This window comes from Trichosurus vulpecula, chromosome 5 (genome assembly GCF_011100635.1).
Source record: "Trichosurus vulpecula isolate mTriVul1 chromosome 5, mTriVul1.pri, whole genome shotgun sequence".
Lineage (NCBI taxonomy): Eukaryota > Metazoa > Chordata > Mammalia > Diprotodontia > Phalangeridae > Trichosurus > Trichosurus vulpecula.
In genome coordinates, this window is record NC_050577.1 from 125,981,775 (window position 1) to 125,997,924 (window position 16,150).

Sequence of the window (16,150 nt, forward strand, 5' to 3'; positions counted from 1 at the left end):
GCCTAATCCTGGTTTGCTGGATAGAAAAGCAGGATGCTGTCATGGAGAGAAAGCAGAAATCAGAGTCAGAAAAACCGCTTAATTAGCCACTTAAGACACACCACTGACTAGTACTGGCTCTGTTAGCTTAAAGCTAGTTAAGATTTAGAAGCAGCTGGAGTGCTGCTGAACCTGGAGTCAGGAAGAGCTGAGTTCAAATCTAGCCTGAGATTTTTACTAGTGGTATGACCCTGGGCAAGTCAGTTAATATCTCTCCGTCTCAAGTTTCCTCATTGGTGACCCCATTTGGGATTTTCTTGGCAAAGATACTGGAATGGTTTGCCATTTCCTTCTCATTTTATTGATGAGGCAAATAGGCTTAAGTGACTTGCCCAGGGTCACACAGCTAGGAAATGTCTGAGTTCAGGTTTGAACTCAGAAAGATAAGTTTGCCTGACTCCAGGCCCAACACTCTGACCACTTCGCCATGTAGCTGCATATCATTATTATTATTAGTTACTTAATGTTTCAGTGCCCCAGGCAACTTTCTAAGACTGTATAAGTTGCAGAGCAGAATCTGACTGGCATTGGTGGTAAAGGGAGTTTTCTTATTGATAGAGTCTTATACCAATGAAAACATGTATTTATTCTATGTGTACAAATGACTTCATTTCGAGAGAGGAGAGGCATTATAAGATCACTCTGAACTAGAAGCAACTTTCAAGGCCATCTTGTCCAACCCTTTCATTTTCCAGATAGGAAGACTAAGGCCCAGAGCAGCTAAGTAAAAAAAATAATGTTTGCTATACCTACTTTGCCGTACTGTTGTGAGAAAATAGCTTTGGAAACCATACAGAGATATGGAGATATAACATATGGGTACAAAGTGTATTGACCTATATGGGTCACTAGGTGACACAGTGGATAGAGTGCAGGGCCTGGAGTTGAGAGGACTTGAGTTCAAATCTGATCTCCGACAGGCTATGTGACCCTGGACAAATCACTTAACCCAGTTTATGTCAGTTTCCTCATCTGTAAAATGAGCTGGAGAAGGAAATGGCAAACCACTCCAGTATCTCTGCTAAGAAAACCCCAAATAGGGTCGCTGAAAGTCAGAGATGACTGAAATGAATCAACGACACTAAAACCTCAAAATGTTATGCTATTATCACAGAGGAACAACTAAAAAAAGGGAAAAGTTCTACACTCGGGTTCAAAATGTCAATCATATTAGTATGGCCAACACATCCCTGGAAAGAAAATTATGTGGTGGGGACCTAAAGGTCATATAGGGTAGCTTCTATATGAGCTAGGTGGGAGGTGTGGCCATTTGAAGTTGCCCTGATAGAAATGCAGTTATCAGAATCTCTCCCTTACCCCTCATGATCTAGAACAGGGCTGTCCAACCTTAGGTTATCTTAGGGCTGCATTAAAATAAAATAATTATTCGAGGGCTGCACCCAGAATAAAAAATACAGTACACTAACAGAAAGTGGGGGAATGCACATCATCAGTTTGACAGGTGAAGGCACAGAGCGCGAAAGTAAACACAAAACAACAAAGTGACAACACAACAGTACAAAGGTAGGTGCATACTGACTAGTCTGCATCATACAGACAGAATGCATCCCACAGATGGATTGAAAATTCCGTGCGATATGTTCCGTCCGTAATACTGCTTAAAAACACCAAAGAAAATTAACATCAACGAGATTATTTATTAGTGATGGAATTAAAAAATCTGATACGCATTCCATGCAAATTATTATTTTATATTTTTGCTCGTGAAAATTAAAACCCACAGGTGAGCCACATAAAATTGCACTGCAGGCGGCATTTTGGACACCTCTGATCTAGAAATTCATGTAATCTTTCTAGTTCCCCTCCTTTCTTGACTGCAGGCCTAAGAGGTAGGATTTGAACCCAAACCCTCCAACTCCTGATCCAGTGCTCTTTCTTTCTATTATGTGGTACTGCTTCCCTGACTGCTCACTGTAATTTTCAATTTTTAGAGAAAATGCTTTCTTATGTAAGGCTTACCAATGCTTGAAATATCACCCATTTACCTTCTCAAAATTCAGAAAGTCAGTTCATGTTCACTTACAATTAGACATTAGACTCTGATGGGGGGGCTAGGCCAAAACAAGGTTGTGGGGGAAGAAGACGGGAGGAGAGATTGATTCATGCTGAGAGTGCTAAGCCTAACTCAGTGCCACAGAGTAAAGTCAGGAAGCCAAGAATAAAGTACCAGGTAAATGTGATGGATCTCTCCATAAGCAATACAAAATATTCCCTCTCCATTCCAGCTTCACAACAACACCCCCACAAAAATTCTCAATGGTTTCACCTGGGAACTTAAAGCCTGAAAAGACTTTTGGCTTCTGTGGCCACAAATACATAACAAAGACAGGAGTGTGATGGGCTTAATCCCCTAGAGACTGTATTGTTTCTGTGCTTTTCTTTCTGCCTACTCAACAACTTGGAAGACCTTTGAGAACCTAGAAGCTGAGGGTGGGTGTGGAGGGAGGCTCCTGAAAGCCCTGGAAGTGGTTAGGAGGCTGGCCTTTAGAACTAAAGCAGATAAGGCATAGCCTGGCCATCCGAGACAGGGAGACAGAGGCAATGGCCTCCCTGAGGTAGAGTTAGATCTGCTTGGAGAAACTCAAGCCCTTAAAAAAGACCAGGAATGTGATTGCAAAGATTGTTGCTGTTTGTCCTTCATTCTTGAAGAGGACCACGATATCAGGAAGATGATGTCATGACTTGCAAGTGAATTGGATTTGAGGGAGGGAGGGCTGGGCAAGGTCACCGGCCTCACTTTCTCCTCCAGAGCCATCTGGGTCCAGTGGCCAGATATTCATCAGGATGACTGGAGATGGCCCCTGATGTAGTGGGGGACCTCGGCCCTTTTAAGCTGAGGTCTCTCCCAGGTCTCAGTTTGACTGAGGCAATGCCCATTCAGTGCCACCAGCCTGAAGGTACTATATTTAGACAGGACTCTACTCATTGCTCTAAAGAGCTTGGCCCGTGGATCAAAGGGCAGGCACTTAGGATAAAGAACATTCTGCGGAAGATGAAATGCCTTCTAGCCAAGACTCTGATAAGAATACTTCCTGGCAGGGGAGGTGGAGGGTGGAGTGGGGGGACCTGAAAGCTTATTTTCTTCTTCCTAAGGAAGACTTCTACAAGTCCTTATTTAAAGAGAGTTTCTCATTTGATCTTTACGACAACCTTGAGAACTAGGTGCTCTTATTATCATCCCTATTTTACAGTTGAAGAAACTGAGGCAAACTGGGGTGAAATGACTTGCCCAGGGTCACAAAGCTAGAAAACATCTGAAGCCAGACAGGCATAGCACTCTATCCACTGCACCACCTTAGCTGCTGTAGTTCCATAGTTCTATTAATTCTGCTGCCTAGGGCTACTATCGAACTGTGGAAAATCTCAAGACTTTAAGCTAAAAGGGCATGGCAGAGTCCACTCTCCTTAAGAAGGAAGAAACCTCTCTAGAGCCAAGGACTCTAGCTGAAGCAAGAAGTGAGACATGGGGAAAATTATACCATTTAAATTACCGTAAATTACACCATTTATACCATATAGCCTAGGGGAGGTAAGTCTAATTGTTTCTAGCAGAAGTTATACAGCTGTCAGAGCATGGTCTAGCAGAAGCCATAGGTACAGCAGAGACCAGTGAAAACAGCACAATGACTTTGGCAGCCCTGCAGTGTTAATGGAATTGGTTGCCCTTCCATATATGTAGTCTGGGCATATGTGTAGAGGCAGCTAGGTGGTGCAGTGGATAGAGTGGCTAGAATCAGAAAGCCTTGAGTTCAAATCTAGCCTCAGATAATTGCTGGCTATATGACCTTGGTCAAGTCACTTAACCTCTGAGTGCCTCAGTTTTCTTATCTGTAAAGTGGGGATGACAACAGCATCTACCTCCCGGGGGTTGTGGTGACGCTCAAATGAGATAGTGTTTGTAAAATGCTTAGCGCTGTGCCTGGTACACAGTAGGCACTATATAAATGCTACCTTTTATTAATTTATCATGTGTTCATGCGTGTTTTCTCTTTGGGTGAATGGTGGTTACATGTGTGGGAATGTATGTTCCGGGTTTCTGAGGAAAATATTTTATTGCTAGTTTTGTCATTATGCTATTTCATCAAATGCCTTCACTTGAGCTAATCGTGTCCTCTTTGCTGACTAGTAAAGGTAAATACATTAGTTGGGGCTCATGAACTATGAGTTAGGTGGCTCAGTGGATAAGAGTGTTGGACTTGGATTGAGGGAGATCTGATTTTAAACATGGCCTGAGAGGCTTACTGGCTGTGTGAACCTGGAAAATCACTTTGCCTCAGTTTCCTCACATGGAAAATGGGGATAATAATACTGCTCACTTGTCAGGTTAGTTGTCCTAAATGGAAGAACCCTGAAATCAATGCATAAAGCTAAGCTTACACATAGGCAAAACTGTCTGCCTAAAAGAATTATTTTAATGAGACTAATTGCGCCCCCCCTAGAAAAATACCTCTTCATATACAAAACCAAACCTACCTGTCCCAAATATCTCTAAAATTTTCCAGCCTTAAATCTATGTCTTTCATTGCTCCTTGTGGAGTTGAAAATTAATAAATGTTTGTAATAAATACTAGCTAAATGAAGGTAGGTTATAGAATGTTTAAGAGTTTATAGAAAATTCTTTTTAAAATTTAAATTTGCTGCCCAGAGGAAAAGGTAACATATTGACCCCTCATTAACACCTTAGTAGAATTAGTTTTTCATGTTAGTAAAAAAGCTGCTTTCTACTTAGTGTCAAAATATTTTTATACTGGTGTTGGGGGAAGGGAAAGGAGCAGGGAGGAAACATTAACATTCTCTAAAGTCCTTTAATAGTCACTATTAGTTCTGGCCATTCTTCAATCTCACCAAGGCGCTGTTTGTTTTTCTTTGCATGTTACTAGAGGCACTAAAGCAATAAAAATATCAGATTTAATGTTAACTAATGTTGGCCGTGGTGTTGCAATGACTCAAGATGATAGACTAGAGAAATATTAATCCAGGTTGGTTATTTAATGGCCGCTGTCATTTTTTTTAGACAGTTCATATGAGAAATTGCAGGTCTCTGCTTCCAGCAATGAAGCTTCTCAACACCATCTTGGTTTACCGCAGGCTGATCCTCATCATCCTCACCCTACTGCTTTTATTGCCATTGCCTTTAACAATCCAAACTAAAGTAAGTGAATGATGAGAAAGTAGTTCTGATTAATTTCTTGACTAGTTTCAGTTACCCTGTGTTTTCATTGCATGATCTACCTGGCTCAGATTTAAACGTGTTGAAATTGCTGGTGTTTGAAGTCAAGATTTACTTGGATCATTGGGCTTTATCCATTTTTTTTGTTTTGTTTTTTTTGCTTCTTAGTGATCAATATTAACTCTGTGAGAAGACAATTTTGATTCATAGCAACTCAACTAAAGCTTCAATTAACCAGAATTTTTTCTTCATTTAAATTTTGTGAGAACATGGGGAAAAAAGTGAGACAGTAAGCTAAAAGGAGAGATGAATTGAGAAGGTGGCTTCCAGGAAATATCTTTTAGTCAGATTTATTTCCTATTCTTCAAGGAAAATGGCCTGCTTTGGAGTTGATATATAAATTCTAGTCCCAGCTTTGATCCTTAGTTACTCTATGACCATGGCCAAGTTACTCAAGTTATCTGAGCCTCTTTTTCTTAATCTGTAAAATGGATATAGTGGCACATAAAATAGGGGTATTAACAACTATACTATTTCACAAGGTTGTTGTGAGGAAAATGTTTATAAAGCTTAAATGTGAATTGCTACTTCTCTGTTCTTCACGTGGCAAATGGGCACAGCAAGTATGCTACTTATATCATCCAGTTGGGAGGACTAGATGAGACACTGGGAGTGAAATGGCTTTGGAAAATGTAGTATTATTCCTTATTTAAAAGTAAATTAACCACAATACCATATCCTAGCTCTCACTCTAATTCATAGGACATTCTGCTTAAGCATTGTTTTCTTTTTAAATGTGATTATTTGAGGATAAAAAGAATAGTCAAACTGACCCAGAGATACATGAAAAGCAACAGGCCTGGGGCCATCTTGGTTTGGTTTGCCCTGACCCAACTTAGTTCTTGTTTTCTTTCTCAAAGGAAGGTAGGAGACTTCGAAATCCATGGAAAAACAAAAATGAAGTTTTGGAAGTAGAATTCTCTTTCAATGAGGAAACACTAAAGAAACGTAAATCGCTCTCTCTTTCGTATTGTAGATAAAGTCTATGGTCTCATTAGTGCGGGCATTTCTTAGTGTGGCCTAGTGGAAAAGGCATGAGTTTTGGAGTTATAGGTTGTTGTTCAGTCATTTCAGTCATGTCCGACAATTTGTGACCACATTTGGGGTTTTCTTGGCAAAGATTTTGGAGTGGTTTGCTATTTCCTTCTCCACTGGATCCATTTTGTCAGGCAATCAGAGGTTAAGTGACTCGCCCGGGGTCACACAGCTAGACTGGATTTGAATTCAGTTCTTCCCGACTTCAGGCCCAGTGCTCTATCCATTGAACCACTTGGCTGCCTCCTGGAGTCATATGACATGAGTTCAAATCCTGACTCTGTTACTTAATATTTATGTGATGTTAGTTAAGTCACTTTAATGTGTGTGTGTGTGTGTGTGTGTGTTTGTAACTGCTTACTTGTAATGTGAGGGATTAGGTTTGTATGTGTGTGTGTGTGTGTGTGTGTGTGTGTGGGTGTAGTTGCTTACTTGTAACGTGAGAGGATTGGACTAGATGAGCAGTCCTGTGAGTGTGTGAGCCTGTCACACCTTCTCTGCATTTCAGTGGGTGGGGGCATGCGTTGCAGTGGTCAAAATAATTTAGTACTAATTGGCTAAGCTTCAGGGAGATAAGCATCCCTGAACTCAGCCAGATGGTCCATCTTCTCAAGCTGGAAAAGATTTGAAGATCAGAGAAAACTTTGAGAACCTACCTGATGCTACTTGGAAAGGTTACTTACCAAGGGATTGACCACCTTGTAATGAATTTCTTTTGGTTTTAGCAACTTATAAAAATATCCACTAAAGTGTAGAGGGATTATAGTCAAAATCAGCACTGAAAGAATCATGGACTTTATTTTTTATTTATTTTTGAAGTAAGTAAGATACAGTGTTTTATGTCTGAAATTTTTTCATCAAAAGAGAATTCTAACCTGAGAAATTCCTGTTAACCTTTTATCGACTGGGGAATTACCCTTATTCTTATAAACTTGAACAACTTTATATATTTTGGAACTGAGACTTTTATCAGAGAAACACTACAAAGATTTTTTTTTCTTCAGTTAACTGTTTCTTTTTTAATCTTGGCTGCATTGCTTCTATTTGTAAAAAAAAAAAACCTTTTAAAATTTTATGTAAATAAAATTGTCCATTTTGTCTTTTGTGAGCTTCTGTTTCCCTTGTTTGGTCATGAGCTCATCCCTTCATCATAGATCTGAGAGGTAATTTCTTCCTTATTTTTCTAATGCCATCTTTTAATGTCCAAGTTATCCATTTAGAGCATATGTGGATATATGGTATGAGGTGTCAGTCTAAACCAATTTCTACCAGCCTGATTTTGACTTTTCCCAGAAGTTTTGTCAAATGGTGAATCCTTAACCCAGTAACTGGGGTCTTTGTGTTTATTGAATTTTAGGTACTGATCAACCTTGCTATCTTTTAACCAGTACCAAATCATCTTGAGGATTACTGTTTTATAGGATAGTGTAAAATCTATACTGTAGTATGAAATCTATAGTATGAAATCTAGAACTGCTTAGTCTCCTTCACACTTTTTTCTGCATATTTCTTTTGAGATTCTTTAGGGTTTTTTTTTAGTAAGAGGGTTAAGTAAGTTGGGAGAAAGAAAATAAATGCTTGTTAATTAAAAAAAAAGTTTTAAAGAAAAAAGTGAACTATCTCCACATTTCCCTATTTTCAAGTCCGTTCCAATATCACCTATTTTGGATTGAAAAAAGTAAACAAGAGCTAAAACCAGTCATGACAAAGCAAAACTGTCTCTTGGGCCCTACTCAGCTTCTTATAACCTTTGACTTGCTGATATGTCTGAAAAATTGATTGCTCATTTTAATCTCAAGTACTTTGGGGAGATATTTGATCCAAACCCTTTGAAAAAGAGGACAAGTAAATAAAAGTACTTGTTTTTAAGCAAAATTATTTTCTTAGAAAATGTGTAATTGGTGTGTGGAGTACTATTGGCTTTTCTGTGGAACCTTGGTTATAATGCACATGGCCGTTGTGGAAAGTGAAGGCATGAAATCAGGTGGCATTTGATGAAATGTTTTCCTTTTGCCTTCCCTTCCAATCAAGCCATTTGTTAAAACTCAATTAATGGTAATGAAAGGCTTTTTCCTTGTACAATAAAGTAATTTCATTTTTGGCTACTTTTAAATGCATATTTAATCATTCAATCAGCCACTAATTAAACTCAAAGAATATTGTCTTACAATGACTTACAAAGAAATCAGTGCATTTTTGAAAAGAGTGTGCCTTTTTAGTGTATTTTTTTTTAAAAAAGAGATCCTTTGTCTCAAAAAATAAGAAAGAATGTAACATTGGAAATATGCCATTCAAATAGACGCAGATCAAGTTAATATGGATTTCAACGGACTCACACTAGGCAACTCTCAGGCTCTTTTGATGACCTAAATTATACAGAACTGGGAACTGAACCCCACCTGGGCAATTTTAGGATCATTGGCTAGAAGTTGGGAAAGCATGTCTAGGCTTGAGCAAAGGAAAAAGTTACTAATGATTAGAACTGTCCCAAAGTGAGATGAGTTACCGGGTTTCTTCCACATGTAGCTTCCCACCAGAAGTTGGATGACCCCTTGTGAGTAACACTGTGGAGGGGATTCCTCATCATGTACAAGTGGAACTGGATGTTTTTTTGAGGGCCAGTTGAAGTTCATAGATATTAATTCAAACATCCTTTCCTTCTAGTTTATTATGAGAGGGGGAGCAGAGAAGGGAGGAAGAAAGCTGGAAGCAAAGAGAGATAGAGACAGAGAGAAAGAGAGAGAGGAGGAGAGGGAGGTGGGGGAGAGAGAGGGAGGGGCAGAGAGAGAGAGAGAGAGAGAGCGAGTGAGTGCACATCATAGCCGTGAAACTAAACTTATGTAGACTAAATAATCATTTGCTGATTTTTCCATTTTTCATCTGCTAGCTGTACTGTTGTAAAAACGGCCTGAAATAGCCCCAAACTAACCATCACAGTCAGGACTACTATGAAAAAATTCTCTGAATTGCTTAGATATGTTGAGACTATTTTTATTGAAACCTTATACTTTTATATCACCTTCATTTATGACTACATCTTTTCCTCTCCTTGCCCTATAAACCATTCTTGGTTTAAAAATATTTTTTAAAAGAAGGAATAAAAAAGCAAGTCAGCAAAACCAACCAACACATTAATAATGCCTGCCAGTATATATAATATTCTATACCCATAGTCTGAAGAAGGAGACAGGGGGTTAGCTATTTAATATTTAAGGATTTCTTATCTTTCAGAGAGGATTACCAGGTTTTCTAGTTGGAAGGGACCCTACTAATATTTGAGTCCAACCATCTCATTTTAAAGATGTTCAGTTGTTTCAATCATATCCAACTCTTCATGACACTGTTTGGTGTTTTCTTGGGAAAGATATTGGAGTGGTTTGCCATTTCCTTCTCCAGTTCATTTTATAGATGAAGAAACTAAGGCAAACAGGGTTAAGTGACTTGCCCAGGGTCCCAAAGCTAGTAAGTGTCCGAGGTCACATTTGAACTCAGGTCTTCCTGACACTAACCCTGGAGCTCTATGTACTTCACCACCTAGCTGTTCCCATTTCAAGGATGAGGAAACTGTAATTCAGAGAGGTGAGATGACCATTCTAAGGTTGTATAGGTAGTAAGTAGCAGCACAAGGATTCAAATCTGAGTTTTCTGCTTCTACTCCAAAACTCTTTCTACTAAATTATGTTGCCCTTATTTAGAGGTCAGAAAAAAAGACATCTTCATCAAGATTCATCCTTCTTTGGAACAGTTATGCAAGCTCTCCCTTGTTAATGATCAACTTCTCTTAATGGAAATAGCTAATACAGCCTCAGCTGTAGGTAAGGTCAAATTCATTGTCATCATGTCCTCAAGTGATCTTGTACCTGTTTTAATGGAAGTACCATGGAGCCTAGGAAGGTCCAAGTAGCTTAGATAAGAAGCTTCTAGTTGTTAAGGGAGATGATCATGCCCTGTAGAGATGGACCTGAACTTATTAAATAGAAGGTTGATAATATCATGTAACTTGAGTATTGCAAGACCCCCTGCCCAAATGATCTTCTCTACACAGCTACCATGGTATTACCTTTCCTTCCTGCATGAATAGAAAATCTTGCCATTTGTCACTTCTTTAGAGATAGTTTGGAATATTAACACTAACACTAATATTAACACTAATACAGCACTATTATTCAGCACATTCAATACCTAAAAGGAAAGAAAACCACCAGACCACTCCTTGGTTCCTCTCCCATTGGTGTGTCAGTACAGATTAGTGTATTAGATTAGCAAATGATAATCTCTTGGAAGGAAAAGGCCCACTCTTGTTATCTCAGAGAGACAAGATATAATTAGGGATAGATAAGTTTTTAATGGGTGTAGGAGGGGATATATGGTGGGCTGGGAGGGAAACACAACAGTAACAAGTCTCTTAGGGGAGCAAAAGACATTAACTGGGGAGGACTTGCTCCAGATGATGAAGTGCTTGAAATGGCCATGAGGGGCATGAAGAGGAAAAACCTCACCTACTTCACAGTTTTGCTTACATTTGGCCCCCAGGGCCCATAGATGTCATGTATTCTTTTGATACTATCAGAATCTCAAGGCTGTTAAAAAGGCATAGTAGAGCAGTTAGAAATCCTCATCCACTCCTAAGCTGAAAAATGTCAACAGGCTTTCCAAGAGTTCAGAGGCAGGACAGATAGGCCTTACTGCTAATTCTTACAAGTCCAGGGGTTTTTAATCTTTTGTGTGTGTGTGTGTGTGTGTGTGTGTGTGTGATAGACCCCTTTGGCAGTCTGTTGAAACCTACGGACCTCTTCTCAGAAGGTTTTTAAATACTTAAAATACCTAGGATCACAAAAGGAATCAATTATATGGAAAAAAAGGTGTCAAAATTTTTTTTAAGTTCATAAATAGTAGGCTAAGAACCATTTCTTTCAGCTGAGAATATCATGTGTATCTATGTTTCTCAAGCAAAATCAAGAAATTTATAGGAAATATGAATGTTTCTCTTTTTGTAACCCAATTCATGATTTCATCCAATGGTCAAATTCTCACCACTGCTGCATATGGTCACCTAGTCTGCAATTGAAAGCCTTAGAGAGTTGGTTGGGATAGAAAGGTTAAGTGGTTTGCCCAACGTGGGCATAGCCAATATCTGTCAGAGATGGGACTTGCCACCAAGTCTTCCCCACTCCAAGCCCAATTCTCTATCGCCTATATTACAACTCTTTGCATTACATGTATTGTTTGAAATCTCACTGCAACAAGCAGAAAAGAAAGAAATAGAAAAGAAAAAGACAGAAAGAAATTGATAGCCCCAACCTAAAGGACTTACTGTAAAACTGAAAAGTGGGGTTAAATTTTTTTAAGTAGATTCATTTTCTTCTGTATCTTTCATTTGGAAATAATCTCCATTTGTGTGTTCTTTTTTCATTCAATTGGGAGGGGGATGTATGAGGGAAAGAAAATAAATACTTGCTAATCAGGAGAAAGAATGAAATCAAATTCTGAAAAAAAAAATAAAAAAAAATTTTTAACTGAGAGATTGAGATTGCCCTGAAGTACATTTTCTTGAATGTTGGTGCTGGGAAAAACTTTAGAGATTATCTAGTCTAAATCCCTAATTTTCCAGGTGAGGAAGAAAAGTCAGAGAAGTTAAGTAACTTGAAGTCACACAGTGAGTTAGCCACAAAACAGAAGTGTCTCAATGCCAACCCCAGTACTCTTCCAGGATGTCAGATGGCTGGCTAGCTTTTTCATGCATCTAGAATAATTAGCAAGTTAAGAAAGGGCTGTTGTTTTCCTCTCAACTGTCCCTTATTTGTATCAATCAAGCAATAAAAATTTATTAAACACCTACTATGTGCTGGGTACAATGCTAAGAGCTGAGGAGACAAAAAGAAGTGAAAGACAATCCCTCCCCGCAAAGAATTTACAGTCTTACAAGGGAGAATCTATGTGAAGCGAGCTATATACAGGGTAAATAGGAAATAATTCATGGGTCTTATCTCCCATTTTCTCCTTTCTTTCCAAATACTGTAAAAGTAGACCTGCTGGTCTGATTCCTACTGCCTTGAGCTTCTTGGGGGTTTTGTGAAGAGAAGAAAAATGGATGACAAACTTGGAACATCAGCTAACTTGTAACATTTGTCAGGCAGATGATGCCATGGTCTAGTGCCGGCATGGCGATACATTATAGACAGGCAGCTAGGTGGTGAAGTGGACTAGAGCACTGGGCTTGGAATCAGGAAGACTCCTCTTCATGAATTCCAATCCAGGCTCAGACACTTACTAGCTGTATGACACTGGGCAAGTCACTTACCCCTGTTTGCTTCAGCTCCTCATCGGTAAACTGTCAAACCTCTCTAGTATCTTTGCCAAGAAAACCTCAAATGTGGGGTCATGAAAAGTTGGACCTGACTGAAATGACTCAACAACAACAATTTATTTGGGTGAAGCTCAGTGGTACAATGGATAGAGGGCCAGACCAGGAGGCAAGAAACCACCTCTTCCTGAGTTTAAATCTGGCCTCAGGCACTTAATAGCTGTGTGACCCTGGGCAAGTCACCTAACCCTGATTGCCTCAGTTCCTCATCCATAAAATGAGCTAGAGAAGAAAACAGAAAACCACTCCAGTATCTTTGCCAAGAAGACCCCTCATGAAGAGTCAAGTGCGACTTCAAAACAACTCAAGTAAACATGTACATCAGGATGGAGGATTTTTCAGTCATCAGGAAGTGGTTAGTGTTGAAGAAGACACCCATCTGCAAAGGAAGAAAGACAGAAGCAGGCATAGTAAGACTCAAAGGAGACAGGAAAGCATCATGAATCAAAGAGATTATAGCTAAATCTATATGATATTACTAACAACTGGGTTTGAAAGTTCAAAAGCCAGTTGTCTGTTGTACAAGATTGTAAGCATTTCGTTTTAACATATTTTCCCCCTCCTTGGTTGAATTGCTGGGGTGGGGGTGGGGTTCCATCCACTCTTACAGGCCATGGTTTAGGAGATGGCTAATGGTACCTTAATCTGCATAGATGTTACTTAAGAACAAAATAATTATCACCCATATGACCTGGCCTTACTTTGCTCTTAAAAATATTGATTCTAGCATTGACCATTCTAAACATACACCATCAGCTACCTTTGAATATTCTGGTCCCTCGTTATTTCAAGCTAATCCCAACCTTGGGTTCCCCTTCTCTCTACTTTCTCCATTTCTTTTCAAACTCGTGGACGATCCTGGTGAAAATCAAACTCGTTATTTGCTGCAGATTTATTATCTAATTTCAACTGGGCCGTCATTGCTATACAGCAAACTTTTTATTTTTCCCATATTGATATTGTATCATAACTATTTCAAACCCCCTCCACTGTCCTAAGGGCCACCCTGCTACCTTCTTCTTCCCCTTTTTCTCTCAGCAGAAGACCTCACCTCCTATTTTACTGATAAAATAGATTTTGTCAGTCATGAGCTATTTCTTCTCCCTTAATCCATACCTCAGAAAACTTCTTCTTATTCCTTGTGATCTCCTTTGTTCTAGTCTCTCAAAAGGTGGCCCTTCTTGCCAAGCCCAACCTTTCCACTTGTTTTCTTTATCCCATATCTACTTTTTTCTTGTCTATTATCTTCAATCTCTCCTTAATGTTAATTTGACTTCCAACTCTAATTTCTTATTCAACTGTTATCAGTCCTATCAATACATCTATACCCTCCCCTTTATTCCTTAGTAGTACTCTACTACAGGCAAATGATAGTTTTTAATCCCCATCAGACTGTACATAGCACTTTCTATAGCTCTCTGGTACACTTCTGTATGATTTTGTAGTATATTTGTATATATAGTATATATTTGTATACATTTCTTTTCTGATTATTAGGAGGAAAGGACCACAAATGCAGTGATAGTATCCTATCTAATCTTTGTATTTCCTTTAGCACCTAGCATATTGTTCTGTATACCACAGGTTTTCGATCAATATTTAATTGGATTAAAAATAACTGTGGAACACCACTAAAATAATATCTTTCATTGACTCCTGGTTGTAAACATGTTATGGTTTAGTATTTGTGCAGACCCTTCCTGCCAAAGTGTGTGGTCACAGCTACCTTTAACCCAAGACATGAATTGAGAATTAATGTCTGTCCACATTGAGTCTGGGTATAATTGACCTTGTCTGTGGAGAATCAGTTTTTCAAGTTTATGAATTTTGAAATGTAAAGACTTTTGGAAGGAAACACTCTATCTACTGGTAAAAATTTGTTATGGCTCCGCAGTTGAGCAACGCTGATTTTGCCCAATTCCCTGTCTCTGAGGAATACTGTACTGAAATCATCCTCATAAGGATGCTATAAATCTTTCTCCTAAAATATTTAGGGAAGGCAATTCAATGATTTCATAGTGGATGCCAGTGCCTCCCTACTATTATATTTAGAACATGTATTTTTATATTTTTTTTCAATATTTAGAGAGTCCTTTCTCTTGTTTGGACTATATTCCTCCAACTGCAAAGTCTATACCCTTTCTTCTCCTCCTTAGTGAAAACAAATAGATGTTCATCACTCATGCAAAATTTTCAAAAAGAGTTTAATTGATTAATTTAACACTTTCAACTTTTTTTCTTTAGTACTCACAATTTCTTCAAATCCTATAGTGCACACAATAATTTGGTACCAAGGGTAGCCACTATAGTGATGGGACAACCAACCTGGATACCAATTGAGGAGCTTGATTTAACTCCCCAACATGGTAGGTTACCTCTTTGTGAGCTTGTATGGAATGGCTTCCAGTTTTCATGACCTTGTATATATCTGTTTCTTCTGAATAAGTGCATTACTTCTGTACTCTCATCAATGAAGGAATTTGTTGTGTTCTCTTCTGGATATTTGCTAAAAGGGTCTTGTTTTCTTTTCTTTCTTTTTTCAGTGTGTGTGGTGAGGGAGGATATATAGGAGAGTAAATAAATGCTTGTTAATTAAAAAAATAATCTTAAAATGTGTGCCATGAGACAATAACAACAACCAACATATTAAGTACCCTTTGTGTTTAATGCACCATGTCAGGCATTGAGGAAATGAAGCGGGGTGGGGTGGGGAGATGAAAATGTCTACAGCCTCTGTCCTCAAAGAGCTTATAATATCAAGGACAAGGGATATATAACATGTAGCCAGATAGGTATATAATGCAAAGAAAAATGTGATACCAACAAAAGAGAGATTGAGACAAACTATTCCAAGGAAAAAAAATGGAGAAATGGAGATCAATTTCAGCTATGAGAGTTCAGGGCAGTTTCCATGATGGAATTGGTATAAAAACACATAATCAAAGTGTAGAAGGTAGAGGGATAGGGGGAGGAGAGGTTCATTTCTAATAGGCTATGCCCTGTTATCCCTTTATGAAATATGAAGAAATTTGATGAATGGAACTGAAAGGAGTAGTTGGCCAGTGGCTAGCCAACGATTGTTGGCTTATTATATTATATTAAAGCCCTATAGCCTCTGTTATCTGCTCCTTGGAGGAGGTTGGAGGAGGCTTCCCACACCATTTTCTCCCCCTCCCTATACGCATACTCAACAGAAGGAAGAGGATTTCAACAGGCATGAGGAGATGAGGAGAGAGCATATCTCAGGCATGGAAGGATAGACTCTATGAATACACAGAGGTAGGCGATAACAGGTTCAGATCAAAAGGATAGTTAATAGTCCAGTTTGACTGGAATGCAGAATGAATGGAGGAGAGTAATGTAAAATAAAGCTGAAAAGGTAAGTTGCAGTCAGAATATGAAGTCTTAGAATAAGGAGTTTGTATGTTGCCCTAGAGGTAATGGAAAAGTCACTAAAGGGA

The 16,150-nt window shown here is 38.8% G+C and overlaps 1 protein-coding gene across 1 annotated transcript in view; it reads left to right on the forward strand.

The window, feature by feature from the left end:
- The first annotated feature begins 5,086 nt into the window (after positions 1–5,086).
- Positions 5,087–16,150, forward strand: part of SLC13A1 (solute carrier family 13 member 1) — an 88,356-nt gene continuing 77,292 nt past the window's right edge. The window contains exon 1 of the mRNA XM_036760943.1: positions 5,087–5,212. Within this exon, the coding sequence (XP_036616838.1) occupies positions 5,114–5,212 (99 nt within the window). The 5' untranslated portion in view covers positions 5,087–5,113. The remainder of the gene's footprint in view (positions 5,213–16,150) is intronic.